General features: G+C 54.5%; 1 protein-coding gene across 6 annotated transcripts in view; it reads left to right on the forward strand.

The window, feature by feature from the left end:
- Positions 1 to 13,877, forward strand: part of ABCC8 (ATP binding cassette subfamily C member 8) — a gene marked incomplete at its 5' end in the record, with an annotated part of 74,851 nt that overhangs the window by 59,893 nt on the left and 1,081 nt on the right. For all 6 annotated transcript variants that reach the window (XM_080908148.1, XM_080908150.1, XM_080908149.1 and 3 more), the window contains 15 exons: positions 842 to 967; positions 1,840 to 1,939; positions 2,497 to 2,738; positions 2,834 to 3,000; positions 3,945 to 4,014; positions 4,478 to 4,635; positions 7,093 to 7,185; positions 10,284 to 10,386; positions 11,078 to 11,191; positions 11,478 to 11,598; positions 11,695 to 11,825; positions 12,473 to 12,551; positions 12,722 to 12,830; positions 13,050 to 13,153; positions 13,715 to 13,848. In XM_080908148.1, the coding sequence (XP_080764274.1) occupies positions 842 to 967; positions 1,840 to 1,939; positions 2,497 to 2,738; positions 2,834 to 3,000; positions 3,945 to 4,014; positions 4,478 to 4,635; positions 7,093 to 7,185; positions 10,284 to 10,386; positions 11,078 to 11,191; positions 11,478 to 11,598; positions 11,695 to 11,825; positions 12,473 to 12,551; positions 12,722 to 12,830; positions 13,050 to 13,153; positions 13,715 to 13,848 (1,851 nt within the window). The remainder of the gene's footprint in view (positions 1 to 841; positions 968 to 1,839; positions 1,940 to 2,496; positions 2,739 to 2,833; positions 3,001 to 3,944; positions 4,015 to 4,477; positions 4,636 to 7,092; positions 7,186 to 10,283; positions 10,387 to 11,077; positions 11,192 to 11,477; positions 11,599 to 11,694; positions 11,826 to 12,472; positions 12,552 to 12,721; positions 12,831 to 13,049; positions 13,154 to 13,714; positions 13,849 to 13,877) is intronic.

A 13,877-nucleotide genomic window follows, 5' to 3' on the forward strand; every position in this document is an offset into this window, starting at 1 on the left:
TGGTGTTGTGAGCCACATGCTGACTAACACCCCCAACCCTATTCTTCAGTAGGTAGGGATAAAGATAGCTCTCTACATCTCTTTGGGAATCACTTAATGCTAAGATAAGACAATGGACCTTCAGAAATCTACACCTTCCTACTCCTAAGCCAAAACTATACTGGGCGGCAGCCACAATCTGAGACCATCTCTGATCTTTAAGTCTGAGCCAAATAGGCCTGTTAATTAATTATTTCTCTCAAAAATAAATCTTCCGTGTGGAAGGTGAACCTCCTCTGCTATGACAAAGACCAAAAGAAGAAAGTTCCAAACGCTATTAAAACAGGTAAAGTGGCTTTAGAAAGCAAGGCAATAGTAGTTCAGAACGACCCCGAGTCCAGTAAGACATGCATAGAGGTGCCTGGTCCCATGAGGTACCTGTGCACAGGACCCCAGGACAGGATGGGCGCCACTTCATGGCAGCTCTGTGTGATGGTGTCATTGGGTGCGTCAAATACAGAGTTTGACAGATTCCAAAAGGTAACAGCCACGCCCACTTGGATTAACAAGCAGGTTATGGCCAACTGATCGACCCTACCATTGGGTACAGCTTAGGATAGCAAACAAATGGCCTGCTCAGCATATGAAAAATGATGTTGCTGGGGTCCTGTGGGCAGGCTGGCCAGGGTACACTCCTCAGCTCTGCAAAGGCACCCACTGAGGATGGTGGTGTAGTGAGAGTGGGTTACCAGACCGCACAAGCAGTGGATTAAGGCCGCTATTGATAGAGTGTGAAAGGTGCTACTCCCCTGTCTCAGACTCCTCTAAGGTAGCCAAACCTGTTTCCTGGATGCCCTGGTAGATCATTGCTATGAAAGATGGCACCATTCAGAGGGAGGGGACGCTCAAGGACTTCCAGAGGTCTGAGTGCCAGCTCTTTGAACATTGGAAGACCCTCATGAACCGGCAAGACCAAGAGCTGGAGAAGGTGAGAACATAGGGGTCACACAGCCGCACCCCGATAGAAGGTTCTAGCAGAATCTGAACTCACAGGCCTGCTTGCCATCACCAGCCCCCAGGAAGTGTCCAAATGACAGAGTAGAGTTGTACAGAGGCAAAGGGTGGAGCTGGCCCCTGTGCAGGGACCCAGGACAGAATCAGTTGCACACAGATGTCCAGATGCCACATAGTTAAAAGGGCTCCAGAAAAGTTGGCTCAAGCTAGCTAAACAAAGGACAGGGCCAAGGTAAGGAATTGTCAGTTCACGGAACCAAAAATGTCCCAGGAGAGCGGTGGCCTCATTTGTCACCAGATCACCACCAGTATTCTGTTTCTCTCTGTCACTTTGCTCTACTGCTCTCAAATCAGCCCCGTTCTCCAAAGCAGTGCTGTCCCGGCAGCCCTGGGATTTATTTCTGCAGCCAGAGTGTACTTCTCACAATTCCGTCTGGTCACATGCTCACCCCGATTGTATTGTCACAGCTAAGATGGCGGAGGTTTAGCCAGTCCATGGTCATTCGTCCACCTGAGTTGCTTGAGTCTCAGAGACCAAGAACAGGGGAGAAACAGGTGTGGCAGTGCACACCTGTAATCCCGGCATTGAGGAGGCTGAGGCAGGAGGATGGGAAGTTCAAGGCTAGGCTTCTTCCCACTCACAACAGGGATATATATACTCCTCTGAGATAATGGGGTATCATTAGTTAACGAAGAGAAGTTAATTCTGTGGAGACAAGCGTGTGTCCATGTGTGCCCTCCCTAACGTGTAAGCCAGTTGTCACTAGGGTAGCGGCTCCTAACCTCTACTTTCCCACAAGCACACTGTAGGAGCAAGACATTGGCCAGGCTCCGTATGTCTTTCAGGAGACAGTCATGGAGAGAAAAGCCCCAGAGCCATCTCAGGGCCTTCCTCGTGCCATGTCCTCAAGAGATGGCCTTCTGCTGGATGAGGATGAGGAGGAAGGTATGGCCACCAGCCTGGGACGGCAGCTAACACCGATATGCTAGTTGCTTTCCTTATTGCTATGTCAAACTACTGACAAGAAGCTACCGTAGAAAAGGTTTGTTTGGGCTTGCTGGTCTAGGGATATGGTCTAATCAAGGCTGGGAAGGTGTGGTGACTGGAATGAGGCTGATGGTCACACTGTGTCCTCAGGAAGCAGAGAGCCATGGGTATTCAGCCCACTTTCTCCTTTTTATTCAGTTTAGGACCCCAGCTTATGGAATGATGACGCCCACGGTGGGCAGATCTGCCCACCTCAAGTAACCTACTATAGATAACCCCTCTCTGTCTGCCCAGAGGCTTGTCCTACGTCCATTCTAGTTGACAGTATTAGCTATCACTCAGAGAGAAACTGAAGCCCAGGGGATTCTGGATATGGTCGCGTAGTGTGGTTTGATTAAGCATCTTCTTTCTCTCTATGTGTTTTCCCATCTGTAAGTGGGAATAAGATGTTCCCTGGTTCACCTTCAGAGGGTTGTGATCCATGAAGCTTCAGGGTGGGTTCTTGTGACCTGCAGAGGAGGCAGCCGAGAGCGAGGAAGACGACAACTTATCCTCTGTGCTGCACCAGCGAGCCAAGATCCCATGGCGCGCCTGCACTAAGTATCTGTCCTCGGCTGGTGTCCTGCTCCTGTCCCTGCTTGTCTTCTCCCAGCTGCTCAAGCACATGGTCTTGGTGGCCATTGATTACTGGCTGGCCAAGTGGACAGACAGTGCTCTGGTCCTGAGCCCTGCTGCCAGGAACTGTTCCCTCAGCCAGGTACACCTGCAGCCCATGACAGGGCTGGTGGAGAGGAGGGAGGAGGGCCAAACCCACACACAGCCGAAGAACACACTCCTTCTCTTCCCGCTTAGGAATGTGCCCTGGACCAATCTGTCTATGCCATGGTATTCACTGTGCTCTGCAGCCTGGGCATCGCGCTGTGCCTTGTCACCTCTGTCACTGTGGAGTGGACAGGACTGAAGGTGGCTAAGAGGCTGCACCGAAGCCTACTCAACCGCATCATCCTGGCCCCTATGAGGTACCCCGGACCCCCTGACCACAGCAGGACAGGTCACTATGGCACAGGCGTGTGGGGTTGGCTGATGTGTGTGCGTGCGTGCGTGCGTGCGTGCGTGCGTGCGCGCGCCCGCGTGGTGTCCTTATGCAAGAAGCAGGGAGAACTGGCATTTACTCAGCAGACCCCTGTGAGCATTTCACAGGGTGGTATAATCTCTCTGCCCACAAGTCCCACTGCCTCCTCTCCCCCCACCCCACCCCCTCCACTGCATTTTCTGACACCTGGGGTAGGATTAACTGTTTGAATCACCCTGATGAGATGGAACAGAGCCCTAAAAGTGCCAGGTGTCAAGACGATTTAACATCGTGCCCAACTGGCTGGTCAGACTGATTTGGAACCACATAGGCATCCTGGTTACCCGGCCTCCTGGCTTCCAGACCTGGTTTCTGTAACTCTACCTTAGAGCTAGCCCTCTGACTGGTTACTCTTTCACTCCCCAACTTCGTTGTCTCTGTGGCCCCGGGCTGTGGTGGCTTCGTTAACTCGCCCTCTGTTTGCCCCTAGTCTGAAGTTCAGACGCTCTCCGGCTGAGTTGGGCCAACTCCAGGTCGCAGGCAGAGTGCTGACAGCTAGCATAGCTTCTCACTGTCAGCCAGCTGACAGACCGTCCCCAGGGACCTGCTCTCCTGGGAGAGGGCTCTGTGTCCCAAGGGAACAGTCGCCAAGAGAGTCAAGCAGAGGAGGGCATCAGTGGTCACAAGGAGCCCGAGTCAGGAAGGGTAAAACCGAAGTCCACACCCTTTTGAGTAGCTGTAGGGATTCAAGGACACAGGCCAGATATGTGCAGACCCACAAAAGCAACTGCTCCTAGGTTCTAGAAATATTTAAATCAAGCAAATAGCTGCCCTCGTTCCACACACGAAGAGTAAATCACTGAAGAAATGATGGTTCTGCTTGCCTCTTAGGTTCTTTGAGACCACTCCCCTGGGGAGTATCCTCAACAGATTTTCATCTGACTGCAACACCATTGACCAGGTACCGACTGTGCCGAGCTTCCCCGAAAGCTTTTCCTCTTAGATGCCACCCTCCAAATAGATGTGCACAACCCTGTGGGAGGAACCAGTGTGAGGAGCCCCGTGTCCCTGTGTGGGGAGCCCAGTGTCTTGCTCTGACTGTCACAGCCACGTGGGGTCTGGGGTCTCCCCTGAGAGCTTCGTAAGACTGAAGCCTCTTCGGCTTTCGTCGAAGATTCCACCGACTCAGTCAGGAAGGTTCCAGACTATTCTGAATGTCCACATGGGTTCCGCCTATATCTCCTTTACTGACATCTTACTGGGGTGAGGTGAGAAGACAGAGTCTGGATTCCTGCCCCCAGAGAGGTCTCAGGTAGCAGGACAGATACACATCAGCCTGGAATAGCTTGAGAGACAGACATGGCGGCAGATGGCACTCCAAAGAATCTAACACAGCAGTGTCCCCTGTCTCCCCTCCCCCTCAGCACATCCCGTCCACGCTGGAGTGTCTGAGCCGATCAACCCTACTCTGTGTCTCCGCCTTGACTGTCATCTCCTATGTCACACCTGTGTTCCTCGTGGCCCTCTTGCCCCTAGCTGTGGTGTGCTACTTCATCCAGAAGTACTTCCGGGTGGCATCCAGGTGACAGCGGCTGTTCTCGTCTGGCAGGTGGAGGTGTGGGAGCGGGGACAGGAGGTCCTTGGCGATAACCATTTGGTACACTTGCCCGAATCATTATAAAAGTGATGGAGTCATGCTTCTCAAAGAATGGAGGTAGAACACACACACACACACACACACACACACACACACACACACACACGTGCGCCCTACAGTTCACACCTCAATTGTTTCCTTGGGAGATGGGCGGGGGGGTGGGCAGGGTCACCAGGGCTTGGGGAACAGTGTCTGCGCCCTCCCTTCATTTGCCTCAAGTGCTTCCCATGAGCACTGTGTGATCCCAGGAGCCAAAGTGACTAAGGAATCATCCGCCTGATCTCTGACTGGGGGCTGGGGGCGGGACAGATGGCACCTGACAGGGGAGCTTTGATGAATTAGCTCGCTTCCAAGTCCTCAGGGGTGCGGAGCAGGACGGGAAACCTCGACTTCACTGAGGCTCCTGCAGCCTCTCTCATGGGTCACATTGGCCCTTGTGAGATTGAGACTCACCACACACGCACACAGACACACACTCGCACATGCATACGCTCACTGTCTTAGTCAGGATTTCTATTCCTGCACAAACATCATGACCAAGAAGCAAGTTGGGGAGGAAAGGGTTTATTCAGCTTACACTTCCATATCACTGTTCATCACCAAAGGAAGTCAGGACTGGAACTCAAGCAGGTCAGGAAGCAGGAGCTGATGCAGAGACCATGGAGGGATGTCACTTACTGGCTTGCTTCCCCTGGCTTGGTCAGCCCACTTTCTTATAGAACCCAGGTCTACCAGCCCAGGGATGGCTCCACCCACAATGGGCTGGGCCAGGGATGGCTCCACCCACAGTGGGCGGGGCCCTCCCCCTTGATCACTAGTTGAGAAAATGCCTTACAGCTGGATTTCATGGAGGCATTTCCTCAACTGAGGCTCCTTTCTCTGTGATGACTCCAGCTTGTGTCAAGTTGACACAAAACCAGCCAGTACACTTGCCGTGCGCGCTCACATGCATGTTTCCTACTCGAAGTATTCCAGTATGTTCTCTAGAGAAGCTCCTCCTAGGAGTGGTCCTGTTAAACTCATTGATAGAAAAAAAATAGGATGAAAACTTTAAAGGACCCTCTAGGCCGCAGTTACCCAAACTGCTAATTACAACCGTCATTAAATTGGTATCCTGATTCATAATTAGCATTTTGGAAACCGTGAGGTAGAACCGAGACTGGGTGCTATAGCTCAGAGGTAGAGCACTCACATATGAACACGCATTCGCATGCACATATATGTGTCCATATGTGCACACTCTATTTCGATTCATAACATGAATTATCAGGCTGTATTCGTAACATGAAAACTATGCTTTGGCCGTGCAAGCATGGGTACTTACTCGTGACACAAATGTACTATTCTTTTTACACCTCAGGTCATGTCCATAAAAGTTGAGTTCCTTTCCTGTGCGCACACAGTTAATCAATCAGAAACAAAACACTGCTTGGCAACCGTGGTAATCATGTTTGAATGGACTTTATCTTTACCACCTGCCCATGAGAATTAACGTCAGTATAAATGACTTTTTGTTCGAATGGCCCAGAATCTCCAGGCACCAAGGAGAGGGGGACACTCTGTACAGACATGAGCAAAATGGCGCAGTCTTTTCGGACACACCCTAGCACAAGCTGCCCTGCAAACTTCATCTCCCTGCCCAGGAGGACATATTCTTCCCATCCCCTCTGATACCTGTGCCAGGGAGATAGTCCCTGTTTTCCAGCTGGCCTGCCTGGCATATGACATGTGGCTGTGGGGAGCAAGAGGCCCCTTGTTGCTATGGAAACCTGTAGCCTCCTCTCCCCACCCAGGATCCTGGCCTAGGATGCCCTGAGGCCCGCTGTGGTTCTTAGGTAACAAGAACTTGAGAACATCAGACCTGGCCTTTCTGTTCCTTTGGTCGCTGTCCTATAACTTGTGAAGTGGACACACACACACACCCACACACATACACACACACAGACACACACATACACACACACACACACAGACAGACGCACACACATACACACACAGACACACATACACACACATACACACACACACATACACACACATACACAGACAGACACACACACAGACACACACAGACACACACACAGACACACACAGACACACACACACATACACACACACAGACACACACACACACACACACACACACACACCTGTCTCAGTGCCAGATGTGCCTAGGCTGCTTAGCCGGCCTGGTGAAGCATCCACATAAGCACATTCTTGGCATCCCCGGTAGCACCACAGGCACAGTGGCTTCCCACTGTTGTGGTCTCAGCCAGGGAGCAATGGAGGCTGAAAGAGCCGAGGCTGCCCAACCCCGTGTTGCAGCTGCATCCCTGCTGAGGCCGAGCTCCAGCTGCTCTCCTAACTGCTCTGTTCACGCAGGGACCTGCAGCAGCTGGATGACACGACGCAGCTGCCTCTGCTCTCACACTTCGCCGAGACTGTGGAGGGGCTCACCACCATCCGTGCCTTCAGGTACAAGCCCAGAGTCCCCCAAGGTGGGAGTGGGACGGCTCACTTAGGAAGTTAGAGCATGCCTCTCTTAGTGACACTGAACTGTAACCCTGGGTGCTGAGCGTGAGTGTTCCCACTGCACAGATAGTGAAACTGAGGCCCTGAGCAGTCACAGAACCTCTCTGGGAAATGCCTCCCCGGAGCCCAAACGTGAGCCCATTCATCCATCTGACAAGCACTAAGCCCCGCCTGTTCTGAGCCAATGCTAGGCCCGGAAGATGTGTCACGTGTCTCCAGAGGCATTTTCAGTCCCCACGGGCCATGTGGCCATTGATTTAGTAGGCATGGGGACAAGGCTGTGGGGGCCTAGAAGGGAAGCAGTCTGGGAAGGCTTCTCGGAGGAAGAGTTGCAGAAGCTATGACTCAAAGAACAGGCGAGAGTCCTCTCACCCTGGGGAGTTTTCCGAAAGTTCGGTGTTCTGGCACCAAGTCACCTCCTCAGTGGCAGTACCGAGCTGGCAGTACCGGGCTGGGAGCGTCTGTGGGTAACGAGGCGTAGAGATGACCCCTGCTCTCACAACCAAGAAGTGCTTGGGTCTCCTAGAGTGTCAGTCCTCTCCTAGCCAGACCAGAGACCCCATGATCTATGCCAGTGGGTTCTCATCTCGAAGCCTGACCCAGAGAGTGACAACAGGTTATTTTTAGGACAGCACAGCTGCATGACAATTACCATGTGACACCAAGCCCTGTGTCAGGAGCAACCCAAGGCTTAGGGATGAGCTGAGGGACAAGACCTGCGTCCCTCCCCTACCACTAAGTCCAAGATCAGCCTTAGGAGAGGTGCTGGGCTCTGGACAGACCAAACTCCGTCCTGGGGCAGGTGGGTCTGTGGGGATGCACCTCGCAGATGTCATCTGAGGAGAGCAGGACTAGCTCAGGCTACATCCCCTGGATAGCCCCCTACCCCTCAGAAGCCTGAACCTCTGCTCAACAGAAGCCCTGAAACCCAGCACAGGCCTCCAGACCCTGCTCCAGGTTACTTCAGCTGTGGTCCTAGCCTCTGCTCCAAGTTTAAAACTGGTGTCCAGAGCCCTTGGGTGAGGCCTGGCATGGCAGACTGACTTTCGAAAGCGGGCTAGACTTCTGAGCAGATTCCAGCTCAGTCTCTTAGCCTCAGACCAGGACCAGGGATCAGATTAAGCCTGTAGTCAGCCAAGGACCTGCTGCCTAGTTCCCCGTACCCCCTCTCATCATGATGAAGGATTTGTACATTTGAAAAGATGCCTTTTACTTACTGCCGTATGTGCCCAATTTGCCGGCTTTAGCCCCAAAGTCTACCCTGGCAGAAGTTGACTGGCCTTATTGGTTTTGCACTGGCAGAGTGCCAAGGGCTAAGTGTTGCATGTGAGTTATTAGCAGTCACCCTCGAAACAGCCACGAGGCATAGGTGTGAGCTTTAAGCCCAGTTACTCTGCACTGGACAGTGGGGTCAAGGCCAATTTTTGGCGTTCGCCATCCAATAAGCATGCGCTTCTTGGAGCCAAGTCTGGGGAAAGTGGCCTCTAGAAGCTCAGCCTTGCTACCCGCACCTCCCCACCCCCACCCTGCCCTCGGAGGAGGTAAGTCTGTGCACAGGGCTGTAGTGGAAGTGTGTTGAAGGCATGAGGGGGAACAGAAACAGCAGCTTCCAAAGAGGCCTGCACTGGGCTCAGTGTGGGTCATAGGCCCTCAGGCCATGCTGAAATCAGGGTCCCCATTTTGCCCTTCAAGACGCCATCTCTACCTAACATGCTTATGGTGCTCCGAGCAGTCTGGGTTCGCACCTCTAAGGAGCTCTTTCCCAGTCCCCAGGTACCTCAGACACGTGTGTCAACTGCCCCAACTTTGCTGTCATGTACCCAGACCCCCATCCACTCCGCCTCAGCTTTCCCCAGGCACGCACACATTCACACACGCATGTGCACCCATGGGTGTATCAGCATGCCTGTACTCGAGCCCTTCTCATGCGGAGTCACACTTGCCTCAGGCCTGTTACCCACCCACATGCATCCACCACTTGCCCGTGCAGTGCACACTCCCAACCACGCCTTGGAGATGCTCCTTAGCATTCTCAGGTGAGTGTGCCCTCTGCCCGGAAAGAATTCAAGCAAAACACACAGCTTCAGACGTATGAAACATATGCACAGCAAGGCATGGGGTCCGGCCTCTGAGTCCCCGATCGATATTTTTCCCAGCTGAATGTCAAGATGGCTTTTCCCTGGTCCCTTTGTTTATCCGTAAGAAAGTACTTCCACACCATCGCAGGGTCTGAAGGAGGTGACAGAGAAGCCCAGGCCTCAGAGGAGGCAGGGCTGTGTAGAGCGGTGCAGGAGAAACGTGACGAGGGCCTGAGGGTAGGACAGAAAGCCCAGAGACCCTTGTCCAGCGAAGTCCTACCTGCTGGAGAAAGCCGAGCTAGGAGCGTGAGCGTGTTTCTTCCGCTAAGGTTTCCATGATGGAAACAGACGCACTTCCTACGTTCACACACGACTGTGTGTAGCGGGGCGGGTCGTAAATGGCTAGAGGGGTGAGCGTTTGAGCAGATTCTCAGCAGCTAACAGGCTGCAGAGAGGGCGGTACAGACATGAGGGGTGGCTACTGGAGGGAAGGGGGGGCTGAAGAAGGCTTTTCTGAGGAGGTGCGCTTAAGGTCAGGCCTGGAGGCTGAGAGGGGGGCAGATTTGTAAATACCAAGGGAGGAATCTGCCAAGTAATGGAAAGACTGTGGGTGCTTGGGGGCGGGAGATGATACCATGACCCCAAAAAGGCTGGGGAGACTACTGAGTGGTGAATGGCTGGAGGTAAAGCTGACTGTAAGTCACTGGACCATTGATGCCGCTGATGTTCTCTGAGGGGGTCACACTGGTGTAGAAGGAAAGATAAGGTGACACGTGGTAAAAAGAACAGCTGACAGGTAAGGGAGCTGATGTACCCCAGGGGCTAGAAGCAGGAGAGAGGCGGACAGAGGCAGGGACCACATTTGCGGTAGGTTCACGAGCTGCAGAGAGCCCTCTGTAAGCGGCTGTCCGTAAGTCCTCTGAGAGCCCCGCCCTCTTCCTCCATGCCTTGCTCGTCCTCCAGGTACGAGGCCCGGTTCCAGCAGAAGCTCCTAGAGTACACCGACTCCAACAACATCGCCTCCCTCTTCCTCACAGCAGCCAACAGGTGGCTGGAAGTCCGCATGGCAAGTGCCACCCCCACTACAGGTCCCGGGGCGGGGGTCCTGATGGGCGTGTGGTGCTGGGACAAGGGGAAAACATGGATACATGGAAGAGACGACAGCTGATGATGGGGGCCCAGAGCCTCCCTGTTCAACAGCCCTGGTAGCCTTCCCACATCTAACCTGCATCTTCACCCCATATATCCCAGGGGTGCTCCAGGAAGAAGGAGAGGGTGTGGGTGCAGGATGTAGGCATTTGGAATGGCAGAGGTCGGGACTGGGAGTGTAGCTCGCTGAGAGAGTGCGTGCCTAGTATCCCCAAAGCCCTGGGTTCAATTCCCACATCATGTCTGTCATTCCTGCACTCTGGGGACAGCAACAGAAGGATGGGAAGTTCAAGGTCCTCCTGGGCCTTATTCCTGTCAGAATAAGGAAGAGAAAGCGGGCAAGCATGTGGGCCGTGTGACAAACACTCGAGGGCTCTTTGGAGTCCTGGTGAAGCATTCTTCCTTGGGGCGTAGGGTGCATGACTTTGGGGGAAAACGTGAGCGCCTAGGCCTCAACCTCCGCCAGTCTCTTGTGTGGCTACTGCATAAATGTGGAGCTGGGGCTCCGGCTGGCTGAGTTATTCTCTGCCCCAAGGGTGAGGCAGGATGAGGTAGGTACCTGTGGCTCTGACCCACAACAGCCCGGGCCAGCTGCTGTCCTTCCTCAGGAGTACATCGGAGCATGCGTGGTACTGATCGCAGCCGCCACCTCCATCTCCAACTCCCTGCACAGGGAGCTGTCTGCGGGCCTGGTAGGCCTGGGCCTCACCTATGCCTTGATGGTGAGTCACACCAGGTGGGGCAGGGAGGACTCAGATGCTGCCCTTGAGCATCTGGGGCAATTTCCTCAACCGAGATATAGGAGAGATGGCGCACCCCACCTAGGCTTTGCTGGATGGGTAAGGAGCCACCAGGACCCTCTCATGGATCCAGGCTGCCACTGTCCACAGGTGGGCAGCAGAGGACTCACGGGGGCTCCTAGTCCATCCCAGAGTTAGGAGAGCCGTCCTGAAGGCTAAGTGGCAAACGGGCACCGCTAAGCAGCCGTGACTGGCCGCGCTCCCACAGGTCTCCAACTACCTCAACTGGATGGTGAGGAGCCTGGCAGACATGGAGATCCAGCTGGGGGCCGTGAAGCGCGTCCACACACTCCTGAAAACTGAGGCAGAGAGCTACGAGGGGCTCCTGGGTGAGAACCTGCAGGGTGGGGTGTCCCCAGCGGGAGGCAGGTCGGCCTTCCTGGGGTGGCCTGTGCCTGGTGGTTGACCCCCAGCCTGGCCCTCAGCACCATCGTTGATCCCCAAGAACTGGCCAGACCAAGGGAAGATCCAAATTCAAAACCTGAGCGTGCGCTATGACAGCTCCCTGAAGCCTGTGCTGAAGCATGCCAATGCCCTCATCTCCCCAGGACAGAAGGTCAGCTGGGGGGGTCTGAGGGTGGGCAACAGGGGGCTGCGGCCCCCTCCCTGGCCTCTGGTCCCACCCACCGCAGAGACAGTTATCTGGGACTTCCTTGGTTTAGAGAGCTTTGCTGGGCTCTTTCCCTACGGGCGTCCCCAGCTCTCCTGCTCTATCCTCTTGACCTTCAGAGTGGGGGTCTCAAGCAGAGGGGACACTGTCACTGCCCAGTGCTCTGGGTCCTCACATCCCTCATTCAACTCTGACAGGTCCCCCCCCCCGCCTTTGTCTCTGTCCCCTACGTGTTGTTGTCCGGCCTTGGGGACTATCTGCCCCTGCCTGTCTTTCCATCCTGGTCTTTCAGCATCTCTATGTCAGTCTCTGTCCAGCCTGGCCCCACTGCAGATGGAGAACTCGAATGCACACCCACAAGGCACACTCACCATCCCACAGTGTCCTGCTGTGCACATTGCACACTGGGGGACCCTCAGTCCCTGACAGCTACCAAACAGGAATTAATGCTTGCACACTACTCTTGGGTTGCCCGGGAGAGCCCTCTCCGAACCCACCACAGAAAACAAGCTGAACCTTAAGCTGTGACCCCCTTCCCCCGCACCTGTGCACACCCCAGAGCCACAGCGATGCACCTGCTTCTCTGCTTCCAGATCGGGATCTGTGGCCGCACAGGCAGTGGGAAGTCCTCCTTCTCTCTCGCCTTTTTCCGCATGGTGGACACGTTTGAAGGTAATTTGTGTGTTAGGTGTCACGCGAGTACACATGTGCCCACAGCTACCAGGCAAGACCAGGGGAACCCAGCAGCCTTTCCTTATCCTCACTGGGTGTCCCAGGCTGAGCCTGTCCCAAGCACCACCCCCACCTGGTGACCCTTGACCTATGACATCATCTCCACACAGGGCGCATCATCATTGACGACATTGACATCGCCAAGCTGCCGCTGCACACGCTCCGCTCACGCCTATCCATCATCCTACAGGACCCTGTTCTCTTCAGTGGCACCATCAGGTGAGACCCTGAACTCCTCCTCTTTGCTCTGCACATGATGGGGAGTAGAGTATTCGGAGGAAAGTATCCTTCACAGCCTCCCCACTAGGCTTAAGCTGGCACTTGTGGGTCCCCCACCCCTCCCTCCTCAGTTGGCCCCTCCCAGCACTCGGTTCTTGTCACTGCTCTGGGGATGAAGGTGAACCCTGCTCCCTGACGGCCCTCTGTTCCTCTCCTCAGATTCAACCTCGACCCAGAGAAGAAATGCTCAGACAGCACGCTGTGGGAGGCTCTGGAGATCGCTCAGCTGAAGCTGGTGGTGAAGGCGTTGCCAGGAGGCCTCGGTGACTGCTCCTGGAATGGATGGGTTCAGAAGGGAAACACCCCACCCCACGGCTAGGACGAGCCCTGAGTTTGAAACCCCAAGTCTAGCTAGAATTCAGTGACCGTGAGGTCCCACCTTTTCCCGTACAGGGGTTCAGAGGTCAAGCAATTTGCCTAGGATCACAGAACTCACCTAGGTCAGAGTCTAGCACGTGGGGACATTCAGGGTCCCTAGGAGACAGGTTGCTAGCCCCCCCCCCATACCACAGTGTATCTTTAGCCCTGCCTACCCTGTGAACAAGGACCACAGTGAGTGTTGGTACAGAAAATGCCTGCTGGTAAGAGTCTGCCCCAGTCCAGGGTCAGTCGGAATCATGGCGTAGGTACCATGTGCCCCCGCAGTGCACAGCACCAGGTTAACCACATCGTATCCATATGAAGAGAAGCCCTGTCACATCAGAAACATCATTCCTGCACGCACAGCCACATGTGTGGAACCTGTACACAGCTCCCCTTCCACGAGGCTGCTCCCCTCACAGGGAGAACTGACTCAGTCCTGCCCCTCCCGCGTCTGCTTCCAGATGCCATCATCACGGAAGGAGGGGAGAATTTTAGCCAGGGCCAGAGGCAGCTGTTCTGCCTGGCTCGGGCCTTTGTGAGGAAGACCAGCATCTTCATCATGGACGAAGCAACTGCCTCCATCGACATGGCCACGGTTGGTCCTGGGGTGCCACGCTAGGGAGC

The sequence above is a fragment of the Micromys minutus genome, assembly GCF_963924665.1.
Source record: "Micromys minutus genome assembly, chromosome: 32".
Classification (NCBI taxonomy): Eukaryota; Metazoa; Chordata; class Mammalia; order Rodentia; family Muridae; genus Micromys; species Micromys minutus.